Genomic DNA, 13,902 nt, shown 5'->3' on the forward strand with positions numbered 1-13,902 from the left:
TAAGCAAAAGTTGGCTCAATTCAGCAGATGCTCCTAACCAGATCAAAGAAACACCACAATGCAAAGCTAACAAGATCAAGAGGGGCCACATAATCAGTTCTGGACCATTCTGGTTGAAGATACAAAGGAAGAATGCTAGGTTTTGGAGGGGGAGGAGAGCTACAGCAACCGGATGCCAGGCTGCTTCTGCTGCCCCTCACATAGCACTCCCAGGGCTGCTAGCTCTGGAGCCTTGACTGTCTCACTATCAGGAGTCACAGATTCAAATGGCCACAGGGGCTGGGCAGGAAATGCAAAGGAGTGAGGCAGTCCAGGTGGGGACGGGTGGGCTGGAGACCACAGTCCCCCTACGAACAAGGCAGCCCCTGCTCAGCTGCAGCTGATAGGCTGCCCCATGGGGATTCAGGTCCAGCGTTCCCTAAACTACTGTTTCAGAAGCCAGAGATCTAAATTTTTATGTCAACTCTTGACTTTAAATGTTGGCAGCAGACCAAACCAAAGCACAACTGCAGGCCACGTCTGGCCCACAGGCTTCCCAGTTTGCAGCTCCTGATCTGGAGGCTGAACAACAAGAATCGCCCAGGTCCCTTTAATACCCCCACCACACTTCTGAGGCCTTGGGGGAAGAAAGGTCTTGTGAACCTGACTGGAGAACAGGCCCGGGAACTGCAGCAGCTGGTGACGTTCCAGTTTACTTGCTACTCCACTGAAAAGAAGAGAGCAGACACCAGAGGATCTTTCTAGTAGAAGCAAGTGTGGCCTTCAAAGAGCCCCAGACAAGAGTCAAAGATGAGATCACTCAGGTGGCTCAAGAAAGGAAAAGGATTTATTAGCCCATTTCCAGGACAGGGACCCGGGGGCAGTGGCCGGGTTCAGTGTTCTCACATTCAGAGGGAAGAAAAGGCAGCAGGGAAACCCGCCTGACTGCCTTCACTCGTTCTCATCTATACAGCTTTGTGCTCACAAAAACCATCCTCTTCTCCTGCAGGGAGGACACAGGGCCCGGAGGGAGAGAATGGCTTGGCTTTACTCTTGGCCTTCACAGACAGAGCCTGGGCTGGGGACCCAGGGCATCAGCCATTCTGTTCACACGGAGCAAAACTTGGGTCTAGAAGGGATGGGCAGCGGGGCTCTGGCCAGTGATTCTGAAGGTCTGCTGCACCAAGCCCAAAGCACGGGCTGCTCCCTGCTCCTTGACGCTTCAGGCAGATTTTAACTTTATTTATAAACAAGACGAAAATCCAAGCAGCATTAATTTAGGGGAACAAAAAATGGTTTAAAAAAAAAACCATGGAGGGGCAGGACAAGGAGGTGGTGAGCATCCAGAAGAGGAGGAGGAGGAAGCAGGAAGAGCCAGTATTCCACTGGGTGCCGAATGTGCTTCTGCGTCTCCGCGGCTGGGGAGGCCCTTCCTTCCTGCTCCCCCAGCTGATGGCCAGACAGCAGAGGGGACGCCGTAGTGACTTTAGGACAAGCCCTGGAGCCCTGTCTGGCCACTGACGTGGGGAGTACCATGGATTGACCCCAGTCAACTCCCACCTTCACCATCACGCATGTGAAGAAGGTTTTAACTCTCCTGTCCAAAGTCCTCTGAGAATTTCTTCACTTTCAGGAGGTCATCTGCATTCACGGTGGGCCGAGTGGTGGCCAAAGACCGGAGCATGTCCGACTGCAAAGACAAGTGCTTGCGGGTGAGGGAGGCTGGGCTCCAGGGCCTCAGCCTGCCTCAGTCTCAGCCCCATGCAGTCCAGGGTGGGAAGAGCCCTGCCTCCGAGGTCACCCCCCAGCCCCTAATGCAGAACTCCCGTTGCCTGGCTTCTGCCTGAAGGCCTCCTGGGACAGGGACGCTCCCCTCCTGAGGCGGCTCATGTCATTTCCAGACGGCCTACTTCCGGTTGAGAGAATCTAAGTTCCCATTATTTCTTAACTCGTGTGAGAAGCTCTTTTCTAACTGCACGCCCACCACACCAGGCCCAATGGCAAACACTTGCCTCACAGAACAGGCAAGACCAGGATAAGGAGAGGCCAAGAACAGTCAGATGAGAGGCTGCCTATGCAACTGCACCAAATCAAACCGTGCTGACATTTACTGGTTCCTTCTGTGTACAAAACAAGCTCTGTGTAGTCCTCTCTCCCAGCTGGCCACTTACCATGCAAACCACAGGCTCTAAGAGTTTGTCACTGGGGACATCCATCCAAGTCATCTCCATGGCCCCTGGGTCCCCTGGTGAGCATGGGGTCAGGAGGTCGTCGATCATAATGCTAGGGTTGGTGCGGGAAGGGCCACAGACCTGAAACCAAACAGGAGTTTGACTGGCTGGAGGGGTTGCCCCTTGGCATTTGGGGAAGGGGCAGGACGTCTCAGGTTTCTGAGTCCTGAGCAGAAGGTGATAGCATGGTATGAACAAATGCCTGGGTTTCTAGATCATCAGTCTGATCTGACTGATGGGCTCCTTCAAACCCTTGGGCTGGGCAGTCAGTGTGGCTCCAAGTCTGATTTCAGAGGTTCGTGATCAACATGCTATTCCAGCTACTATTCTCTGGAATCTCAATCTGTGGCCCAAATGCCTAGAAAGCTTCCTCTTCCTCACCAACTCCATCAAATCTCACCACAAGTGCAGTGACATCAAAATGTTTTTCCAACCGAAGGCTGTGTGCTCCATTGGCAACATCTCCCCAAATACCCCCAAAGCTCAATCCCTCCCATCCTTCAACTCTTGACTCAGTGTCACCCAGTATGGCCTATCCTTTAAGAGTGAAACCTACCCACACCCCCTCCGAACCTCAGAAACACCAGACCTCCCTCCCCGGCTCTGTCTTCCCCTCATCACCCTCTAAGAAATGAGTCGTTATTTTGTTTGTTGTCTGTCTCCCCCACTAGAAACGAGGCTCCTGTAGGGCAGGGATTTTTGTCTGCTGTGGTCACAAGTGTCTCCCCAACACCTAGAACAGTGCCAGGCACACAGTAGGACCCTCAGCGACACCTGACAAACATCTGCTGCGTGAATGGAGTTCCTCTTCATGGTGTGTGATTTTGTACCCATTGCTTTCAGACATGCAGCACCGTCTACCATGTGCATCAGCACAGTGCTGACTGCAGGGGTGGCAGAGGTGACAGTCACGGTGCCCTGTTCTCTAGCATCACACAATCTGAGATGGTCGCCCTTCAGCCAGAACTACAGGGGAGGTGGAAGCAGGTGCAACCCCAGCCCCTGGAGTCAGAGAGCTCACCATGCACTTACCCTTGGCTCCCCAGGAGACCCAAAATGTGTCACCCAAGCAGCCAGAAAGCCAATATCCCCTTTCCTGTGACACGTTCTAAGCAATTCTTCGCTGGCCCGCTCACCTTTTTGAAGTGTGTTGCTGACTGTACTTTCCTCACGGGCTGCATGAGGGAATCCCGCACGATGATGCTGATGTCTGCGCCCGAGTAGCCTTCCGTCTTCCGGGCCAGCTCGTGGATGTTGGCGTCTGTGAGGTTGTGAGGAGTGCTCCCCAGATGCAACCGGAACATCTGGGCACGGGCAGCCTCCTCCGGCAATGGGATATAAATTCGCTTTTCAAACCTAGAGAGCCAAGCACATGGCAGGACTTGAGAGCAGATGGTGGGATGGTCTCAGTGGAGAGGCTCGGGGGGGCCCTCGAGAAGCCGGCTTCACTAAGGGCTCTGCAGACATGGAGAAGCCGCCAGAGAAAGGGGGTCAGGATGCACCCCCTGCTGCCAGCAGCAGGTTGACCACGGCTGGAGACAGATCTCGGCCCCTGGCTCCTACTGGGGAAGACTCACCTCCTTCTAATGGCTGAATCCAAAACCCACGGGATGTTTGTGGCACCAAGTACCAGAGTCCCATCATTGTTATTCCCCACCCCTGTGGAGAAAGGGAAACACAGACGCCAACTCAACACCTGTAAGGATCAGTCAGAACCTGTGGGAAGGACCTCAGGGACTTTGCGTCCTGAACTGGAGCCGTCCCTGTGACACCACCGGCAGGGACCCGGCTGGCTTTACTTGGGTGAAGAGCCCTACGGCCCTGCCTGCCTTGGGAGGGGCGGAGAGGTGGCCGGCCAAGGCTGCAGTAACCTGTCCTCAATGAGAAGGAGCTAAGAATTGCTTCTCTGATATCCCCTCCACCGAAAGGACAGTCAGATCCAGCCACAGCTAAATAATGACGCCCTAGGCTGGCTTTAGGGGGGGGACGAGAACCAGGGAGGGGACCCGGGACTGGCACACACCCTGCATCTGGACCAGGAACTCCGTTTTGATCCTTCGGGCGGCCTCACTCTCATTTTCGTTGCGGGATCCACAGAGCGAATCCACCTCGTCGATGAAGATGATGGAGGGCTTGTGCTGCCTGGCCAGCTCAAACAGGTTCTTGACTAGCCTGTGAGGGTGAGACACAGGCTTGGGATCCAGACACCTGCACATATGCCCAGCCGGGGTCCCAGCACCACCTCTGCTCTCGCCCTTCCCTCGGAGAGGCTGAGACGACAGAAAAAATGGTGGTAACAAATCCTCTGGCAGCACTGCACCGAGAGGAAGAGCAAGCCTTGGCAACAACTTCAAATCCTGGCAGCCCCGTTCATTAGCTCTGGACTGAGGACAAGTCACTTACCTTCCTCTCCGCCTCAGTTTGATCGTCTGCAAAATGGGAGCCGGTGTGGGGAATAAGTTAACTGTATAAAGTCTCCAACAGAGAACACTCAGCTGAAACCCAGTTACTGTGAGCGCCTTTCCCTTCCCTTCATGAGGACTCATGGCTCCCAAGTTCCCTTCCAGTCTCCGTTGGCTCTGTCAGGACCGTGTCCCACCTGACGAGCTAGCAAGATACACCTCTCCCGGCTACCCTTCCCTGCCATTGACAGTGGCTCCTCTGGGAGGTGATTCCAAGGGCAGGGAAGCTGGACCACGAGCAGCTGCCAGGGCTGCCAGGAGAGTGGAGCCTGGCGGCTGACTTACTTCTCACTCTCCCCCAACCACTTAGACATCAAGTCTGAGGAGGACACAGAGAAGAAGGTAGAGTTGTTGGCCTCCGTTGCCACTGCTTTGGCCAGGTAGGATTTCCCTGTGCCAGGGGGTCCAAAGAGCAGTATTCCCCGCCAAGGGGTACGCTTGCCTACGAGAAAGAATGAACTGAAGTAAGCTTCTTCCTGATTGGGGAAAGGGAACAGAAAAAAGCAGACGGGCCTTAGTCATGGTAAACACAGTCAGAAATGAAAAGTTCTACATGACAACTTTGCTCTAGGAGCAAAGGAGTAAAGGGAACTAAATCACCTGCCGAGGGCTTGATCCTAGCCCTGGCTCATGACCCCCAGGACCTGGCAAAGTGACACTGGCTGGCACTGGTTCCTGACCCTGCCTACCACTGAGATGGTCGAGTCAAAGTTCTAGCCACAGAAGTGTTTCTGACACTGGAGAGAAGCCAAGGAGTAGATGACCGTGATGAGCAGGCCCTGGGCCCTTGCCTGCTAAGGGCAAAAGGGAGCTGAGTCACCATCTGCCACCTGGACACCTTCATAGTGGGGGCCCTCAGCTGGCGGCCTCAGAAGTCTGATTTTTCTTTTTTTTTTTTTGGCCACGCCACGCGGCTTGCAGGATGTTAGTTCCCCGATCAGGGACCGACCCAGGGCCACAGCAGTGACAGCGCACAGTCCTAACCACTGGACCGCCAGGGAATTCCCAGAAGCCTGATATTTTTGCATCTGGGCCTAAAGTGGCTCAACTCTTACCTGTGAACAAGTGTGGGAATTTAATTGGCAAAATGACAGCTTCTTTGAGGGCCTCCTTGGCCCCCTCTAGCCCGGCCACATCATTCCACCGAATGTTGGGCTTCTCCATCACGACAGCACCTGTAAGATGAGGGCAGAGCCTTCGACCTGGAGCCCGACTCACCAGGGGGTCCTTGCCACGTCCCCCTCCCGTCACCACAGGCCTCAAGCCTCTTACCCATCAGCTGTTCTTGCAATTTCTTTTTCTCTGGATTATCCCCTTCACTGTCACTATCGCTGCTGGGAAAGGAGACAGAAGATGACAGGCTGGAGCAAGAGGCAGTTGGCAAGGGGGCTCTCAGAGCAAGGCCAGGCTCTGGCTGCCAGCCTGGTGCTAAAAAGATGCTTTCCCTGCTCAACAGTGGTAAGAGGCCCACAGACAGGCACCTCGGGGATGTTGGGGCCACACGTCATCAGCACTCCCCTCTGGATCCTCCAGGAAACACTCTCATAACCCACCCTCGCTTCTTCATCAAGGGCGTAAGAATCGCGGCATGTGTCCTCTCTAGAAGGCTGGTGAGGGACCTGTGCTTTGGCTGGACTTCAAGAGCAGCCAGGCAAGCACTTGGAGCTGTTACTGGCCTTTCATAGGGACTCAAAACAGGACAGCAAGTGGCTGTGCCTCCAGGGCCAATCCCTATTCGGACATAAGTAACTTGCCATCCTTAAAACTCTTCCAGCCCTCCTGGAGGTGCTTGCCCTCCTGCCCCTACCTCAGTGTGTCTCATACTCTGGGGAGTCTAAGCACAGGCGTGTCCTCTCCGTCCAGGAGCAGGGCCTCCCCCTCTGGGGAGGCAGCTGACACACCACCTTCCTCTCTCCTACTCCCCAGCTGGGCACCCTCCCCTCACCTCCAGGACACCACTGGCCTTTGTGCTCAAACCACAGATGGGAGGTGACAGGCTGTAGAGGGAACACTGGCTTTAAAGTCAGAAACAGAGGCCCCGGGTGTGGGTCCAGACTCCATCAAGTACCAGCTCTGTGGCCATCCCTGAACCTCTCTGAGTCTGCTGCCATATCTGTCAGATGAAGATGAGAATAACAGCAGCTGACATTTATTCGATCCTAACTGCGTTCCAAGCCCTCTTCTCAGGGACTTACCTGCATCATCTCACTTGCTCCTTAGAGCAACACTAGGAGGGAAGTCCCACTACCTTCCTCCTCCTACAGATGAGGAACCTGCAGGCCCAGGAGGGTCATGGCACTTGTCCAAGGTCACACGGCTAGGAAGTGGCAGAGCCAGGCTAGATCCTGAGAGTCTGGCTCCCCACCTTGCCCACAGCCTTTTCAATACAGATCCAATGAGATGATGTATTGATAAATGGAAGTTTCCTGTAAAGTGCTTGACGAAGGCAGCTACAGGTATTATCACTATTATGAATAGAATTTCCCAAAAGGAAGGTGCCGGGGAAGTCCACAGCAGCATCAGCACCAAGATGACGGCGACACAGGAAACAGACACCTGTTCATGGGGGCTCTGGTCCCCACCAGGTCCTCCGCTCCTCCGTACTCACCCCTTGCTCTCGCTCTGGTTCTCTTTGACTGGCTTCTTGCCATGCTTCTCTTTATTTCGTAAATAATCCTTCAGCTTCTCTGCCCGGTCTAGGTACTGCATGCACTTGGCTCGAATGCTCTCCTTGGCCTTGTCGCTGTGTGCCTCATCTGCAAAGAGGAACCACGTAGGGGCCCCTTCGAGCCCCCGTGTGCCCGCCCTCCTCTCGCAAGGGCTCTGCGGCTGGGGAGGACCCCATGTGGGACTCACATTTGATAGCGTGCAGGAAATACTCCACAGCATGCTGGTAGAGCCGGAGTGCCTCCTCGTAGTTCTTGGCTTTATCCTCTTCTGTGGCTTTTGTCACCAGATCAATGGCTTTCTGGAAAGGCAAAACATATAACCCAGTGCTTCCCAAGAGATCCAGAAAGCCCCTGGGTTCCAGGCAGCAGGAATACACTGATAAGAGATATTGTCAGGCCCGGGAATCTGTCAGTCACAGACCTTTATGTTGGCCTACTTGTCCAACATCAACTAGAAAGGCCCTGAAAGGAAGCTTTAAAACAACAGCCGTTCCTCTTCACAATACACTCATACAGTTAAAAGCAACCTCCTTCTCAGTCAAGCAGAAGCCTGATCAAATATCTCAGGTTAGGGCTCAAAGGGAGAGTTCACTTTCTATTTCACAGCTTCGGGGGAAAGAGAAATAGACCTGGACTGAGAGCCTGCAACAAGGCAAACCCCAGAACCAACTGATTGCTGTGCGGTTCAGCATGGAGGCCAGAAACTGCCTTTGACCTCATGGGCCAGAGAGGAGCCAGCCAGCTAGGAAAGTCCTCCATCGACACAAGAGTTTTTTTTTGTTTTTTTAAAAATTTATTTATTTATTTATTTATTTTTGGCTGTGTTGGGTCTTCGTTTCTGTACGAGGGCTTTCTCTAGTTGCGGCAAGCGGGGGCCACTCTTCATCGCGGTGCGCGGGCCTCTCACTATCGTGGCCTCTCTTGTTGCGGAGCACAGGCTCCAGACGCGCAGGCTCAGTAGTTGTGGCTCACGGGCCTAGTTGCTCCGCGGCATGTGGGATCGTCCCAGACCAGGGCTCGAACCCGTGTCCCCTGCATTGGCAGGCAGATTCTCAACCACTGCGCCACCAGGGAAGCCCAGACCCAAGAGTTTTATGAGATGGACTTAAAGGGATCTCTGCTTCTTTCTACTGGCCCAACTCACTTCTCTAGGCTGAAAAGAGAAGATAGTTTCCCTAAAGTTGAGACCTAGGGAAGGGATGCTTAGACGTGTGATTCAATACACCAGTAGATCCAGGAGGAAAAGTGTGTGCTTACTCCAGAGGCATATATGAGCTGCCAGTGGAGGGGAGCGATCCTCTGGAACCTCCTAAGAACTCTGTGAGAGTCTCTGTAAACCTCTTAAACCCTGTAGGCCTGTACTCTGCACTGAACTTAAAGCATGCTGGATCTTTCAGGCAGCTGCCCCACAACTACATATCCAGTTTTAGAAACCACAGCCTTGCCAACCCGGGAAGCACTACCAGAATTATCCTCTGCAGGCTGATACAGCACTAGACACCAGGCAGGCAGAACCCACTGCATACACACAGTTCCGTCCACAGTGAACAATAAGCCTCCTGACCAGCTCTTGGCAGGGCCTGGGCATCTGTGCAGCCCTTTCTCATCTGAAAATAAGAAGTCTCAGAAAGACACAGGGAGTGCTACAGAACAAACAGACTGGGATAGATTAGGCCAGGCTGATGTTAAACAAACTCACCAGGTTGAAGAGATGAGGAAAGGTGAGTGTTGGCTACTATTTTCAAGCTTCAGCTCCCTACAATACTTACAAATAGATAATGGCTAGGCACCCTGAACCTTCCTGCATAATTAGTTTAACCACAAGCTTCACATATTTACTCTCCTCCACGAGGCCCTTCCTCCAGATAGACATGAAAGGGGTGCTCCTATCACCAGTGGCTTCTAGTTTCCAGAACACACACCCCCAGTTCCTTGGACTTTTCCACTCTATACACTTTGCTTGGGTCTGTCCTTTTGAAAGGGGGGTTCAGAACGATACTCCAGGTATGCCCATCCCCTCCCTCCTTCTAGATACTCTATTAATTAATGCACCTCAGAGTACATTCGGTTCTTCTGGCAACCATAAATAGTTTTTCATGTACAAGAGGACTGAGTTGCAACTTGGAGACGAACAGTTTTGCATAACAGGATGGAAAGGTGACAAAACTACCAGCCCTGCCAAATCTCTAGTAACAGGTGTGCCAAAGGATGAGGATGAAAGAAAAGGGTAACAAACATGTGCTAACAGAGGAGGTGGCAAACTTTCTGTAAAGGACCAGAATGTAAATATTTTAGACTTTCCTGCCATACAATCTCTGTTGCAACTACTCAACTCTGCCTTTGTAGCCCCAAAGCAGCCACAGACAATATGTAAACGAATGAGCAGAGATGTGTTCCAATAAAACTTTATTTATAGATACTGAAATTTGAATTTCATGATTTTCACATATCATGAAATATCCCTTTTTTCAGACACTTAAAAACGTAAAAACCTAGGACACGATGTTAAGTGAAAGAAGCCAGTCACACTGGACCACATATTATATAATTCCATTTATATGAAATGCCTGGAATACGGAAATGCATAGGGACAGAGAGTAGATTAGTGTTTGCCTAGGGTTAGGAGGAATAGAGGGACCGGGAGGGGGGATGTGTGACTGCTAAAGGGGCCAGGGTTTCTTTCTGGGGTGATGAAAGTGTTCTAAAAGTGATTGTGGTGATGGTTGCACAACTATGAATATACTAAAAGCACTGAACTGTACACTTTAAATAGGTGAATTGTATGGCATGTGAGTTATATCTTAATAAAGCTGTTCTTTTTAAAAAAGGAAAAAACATTCTTATCTCACAAGCCCAATAAAAACTGGGCAGGTGGGATCTGCAGGCCATGTTTGTCGACCCGTGTGATAACAGCTTCTACTGGTGGGTGGTGGGGCCTGGCTTTGGACTCCAGCAAATTCCTGGCTTAGCACTCCACTGTATTCCACGCCTCTGTTCCTCTCTTTTTGTCCACCTGGAGTAACCATCCCTCCTCCACCTCCGGGTATCTGCATGCCCCCCCATCCTTTGACCACCCAGCCAAATGCCTCTTCTTCCATGACCTCTTGCCCAACTCCCCCAAGCACTGTGTCTGTCATCACTTAATGAGCACTTAGTATGTAACCGACACTGTGTTAAGAATGCTTTACCTGACTTAATCTAGAGCCACTGTCACAACAACCCTATATAGGGTATTACCCCACTTTACTGACGGAAAACCCGAGATTCCAAGATCAGCTAACGAGCGCCCAAGGTCACATGCTAGTGAGTGGCAGAGCCGAGATTCAAACTCAGGTCTGAGGCAAAAGTTTCTGTTTTCCGGCCCAGCAAAGGCCGGCAGCACCTGGAGGATGGGTCAGTCATGCATCCAGGTGGCGCCACCCCAGCACCACCCGACGCGATCTAGGGAATGAATGAAGGGTCTTTGGCCGAGAAGAGGAAATCGGAGACCGTGGAAGGAGCGGGGGTTTGTTCGAAGGGAAGCAGGAGGAGGAGGAGGGGAAGCCAGCGGCCCGACCGCGGGCCCGAGCTTCCCGGGTGTCGCTTGTGAGGCCTGGGTGAGGCTGATCCCCATGGCAGTCCCGGGGCGCCGGCTACACGTAGCGGCCTCGGGGCCCTGCGCGGCCGAGAGAGCCGGGCATTCTGGACGGGAGGCGACCCTCGGCTCCGAGCGCGAGAAAAGAGAAACAGGCGGAGGCGACGACAGGGCGACGGGGCGAGGGCGCGAGGCCGGCGCTCCGAGGAGGCCGCCCGCCCGCCCGCTCGCAGGCCCCGCCGCGCCTCCTTCGGCCTCCTCAAGCCGGGCCGGGCCGGGCCGGGCCGGGCCGCGCCGCGCCGAGGTACCTGGAGGGTTGACGTTGTCATTTCATCTCCTGGGTCCGCCCCACACCCCGCGGCGCTGCTTGCGGCCTCGGTCCGGCCGCGAGAGCCGAGGAGCTGGTCCGGCGCGGGGAGCCCGGCAGGTCGGCGCTGGGCGCGGGTAGGGTGGCCGCTTGCAGGGGAGCCGAGTCCGAGGGCGAGCGAGTATCGCGGCCCAGAGCGGTCGGGCCCGAGCCGCGCGGCTGCCCCCCGGCGGCCACGACCGGCACTGCAGGCGCCGCTCCCCGCCGTGGCTGTGGGACTAGGGCCCGGACGGGGCAAGGGGCGTGTCGGGGGTGGGGCGGGACTGGGAGCCCGAGGGGGCGGGGCCAGAAGCAGAGCGGAATGGAATCTTCAAGTCCTGGATCCCACGTTGAATAAAACAGCACCTATTGGGCAGTTTTTACTCGCACAATAAGCCTGACTTCCCAGAGCTTTGGGTTCCTGATGTTTAATAGGGTATAATAATAATTAGTATCTACCTTGTCTACCTTTCGGAGAAAATGAATGAGCTAGCTAATGTAAACAGTGTACACCACACTGGGGCTCAGTCCCTGGTAACGGTTATTATGATGCCGGTGGCTCTGTCTGAAGCCAATTCTGTTTTCCTTTATACTACTTTTCTCCTTAGGAAAGTGATTTTCTTAGGCCTCCAAAGCTGGGGGCTCTACCCAGGTGAACTTAAGCAGAGCAGATTGGTTGTTCACATTCATTGAGTTCAGCATGTTTAAAAAACCAATAGGAAGGATCTAGTAAAGAAAGCTAGTCAACGGGAATAGGACCAAAGCCTAGGTGGGTGGATTGGCTGCAGACATTACAGTGGGAGCAGAGAAGATAGATGCCTACCTAGGCTGGCCAGAAGATAACAAGAAGTTGGGAGAGTACCTTTGGATGAATTCTGTTTTCTTGGTTCTTGGTGAATTAGAAGGAAAGAGAATCTGCTGAGAGAGAGGGAGAGAAGGTAGAAGGCCTGGGGTGTGAGGAGAGTAAGGATGGTTTGAAATCATTTCAAGTGAACTGTGTTAAGGGCAAACCTGGTAAAGGGTGGCAACTTCTATAAATGTATAGAGATGACAATTTGCTTTGGATTTTTCTCCCCGGTACTCAGCCGCTCGAGTGCGTGTTCATCCATGAGGCTGCCATGAAGATAGAGCAGCAAGGGAATTCACAGGTTTGGTGAGTGTGGTACTGCAATGGAATCAGAGCCAGGTAAGGTGGGAAGTGAATAGGGAGAAAGTAAAAGTGTCAGTGGACTAATTGAGGACTCCAAAGATTGAAGGATAGTCACAGTGGGAACACACTGGAGAGGGATGCTTCAGTTTTTAATTTTGGAAATGGCTCTGTTTCAGGTATAACACAGTCGAGGGGCTACCATGGGAGCTGGAGAATGGGTAAGATGGAGCGAAGGGGCCATGATCACACATGGGGAGTTCAAGGAACCAAAAGGCCCAGGTGCTGAGCATCCCTGTGGACACTGGAGTCAGGATAATGGCAGGAGTGGCAGGACAAGGCCTTTGAGGAGTCTGGGTGAGATGAGGAGGCAGACACCCTCCAAATCATGGCTTCTCAGCTTCTACCCTGAAACACTGCTCTTTTAGACACTGATGGCTGAGTGGGGAGGCTTTCATTTGATGTCTGGCACCAATGATGTTATGTTATAGTCACTATACTTTTGCATCATTGAGAGCTCAGGGCTGGGGCTTTTCCAGGGGCCTGGCACAAGACAGATACTCAATATCTGCTGGAAGAACTAATAATTAACTAAAGAATTAATAAGCAAACAAAAGAGAGGGACCTAACTGGTGGATAAACGTGAAACAGAGCAACTGAGAACATATTAACTCCACTTATTTGATAGGCTGTTCCAGCTGGAAGACAGAATTAAAATGAAAAGTCCCTACAATTAGAGAGGTTTGTATTAGCCTTCTAGGGCTGCCATAACAAGATACCACAGGGTGGCTTAAACAATAGAAATATATTTTCTCACAGTTCTGGAGGCTAGAAGTTCAAGATCAAGGTGCTAGCAGGGTTGGTTGGTTTCTTCTGAGGCCTCTTTCCTAGGCTTGCACTTGGCCACGCTTTTGCTGTGTCCTCAGAGTCTTTCCTCTGTTCACATGAGCCATGGTATCTCTTTGTCCAAATTTCCTCTTCTTATAAGGACACCAGTCAGATTGGATTAGGATCCATCTTAATGGGATCATTTTAACTGGATCACCTCTTTAAAGGCTCTATTTCCAAATACATTCTGAGGCGCTGAGGGTAGGGCTCAATGTATGAATTTTGGTGGGATACAGTTCAGCCCATAGCAAGGGCTGGCGGGGTTGAGATCCACTGGCTGTGTTCATCTTCCCTTTGTGCTGCCTACTCTGCTCTGACCTCTTGCTTAGCTTGTCTTGCGTGAGCCTGCTGTCCAGACACTGACTGCTTTACAAGGCAGAGCTTCCGAGAGGAAGACCCGCCTCCTAGAGGAAGTTCTGTCCTGAGCAGCCGCTTCTGATGACGCGAAACCAGAACTCCTCCCCATCCCAGTTGATCACTGGTCGTTGACCTTCTTCTAGGATGCTAGCTTGAAAACAGGCTCTGAGGACACCTCAGTTCTGCAGTGGTGTTGCCATTGCTGGGGATGGAGGTGTGAATGGAGGAGGGAAAGGGGGAATAAAGGCA

At 52.6% G+C, this 13,902-nt stretch overlaps 1 protein-coding gene across 2 annotated transcripts; it reads right to left on the reverse strand.

Annotated features, from left to right (window-relative positions):
- Positions 1-808: 808 nt before the first annotated feature.
- On the reverse strand, positions 809-11,399 carry VPS4A (vacuolar protein sorting 4 homolog A). 2 transcript variants are annotated; one of them, XM_068528306.1, is made up of 11 exons: positions 11,224-11,399; positions 7,529-7,640; positions 7,281-7,428; positions 5,945-6,003; positions 5,728-5,847; positions 4,958-5,114; positions 4,234-4,382; positions 3,788-3,869; positions 3,347-3,566; positions 2,151-2,291; positions 809-1,669 (listed from the first exon to the last, which is right to left on the reverse strand). In XM_068528306.1, the coding sequence occupies exons 1-11, from the start codon at positions 11,242-11,244 to the stop codon at positions 1,568-1,570; spliced, it is 1,311 nt and encodes a 436-aa protein (XP_068384407.1). In that variant the 5' UTR covers positions 11,245-11,399; the 3' UTR covers positions 809-1,567. The 2 variants fall into 2 exon arrangements, with proteins under 2 accessions (XP_068384407.1, XP_068384406.1); XM_068528305.1 differs by having other exon boundaries at positions 5,945-6,006.
- Positions 11,400-13,902: the final 2,503 nt, after the last annotated feature.

The sequence above is a fragment of the Eschrichtius robustus genome, chromosome 19 (assembly GCF_028021215.1).
Source record: "Eschrichtius robustus isolate mEscRob2 chromosome 19, mEscRob2.pri, whole genome shotgun sequence".
NCBI lineage: Eukaryota > Metazoa > Chordata > Mammalia > Artiodactyla > Eschrichtiidae > Eschrichtius > Eschrichtius robustus.

Excerpts from the sequence above, each read along its gene's own strand:
- VPS4A (XM_068528305.1), bottom strand. The coding sequence starts at position 11,244 with ATGACAACGTCAACCCTCCAG. Across the intron at positions 6,007-7,280 it reads AACCAGAGCGAGAGCAAGGG|CAGCGATAGTGACAGTGAAG; the intron begins GTGAGTACGGAG and ends CTCCTTTCCCAG. Across the intron at positions 5,115-5,727 it reads ATTCCCACACTTGTTCACAG|GCAAGCGTACCCCTTGGCGG; the intron begins GTAAGAGTTGAG and ends TCTTTCTCGTAG.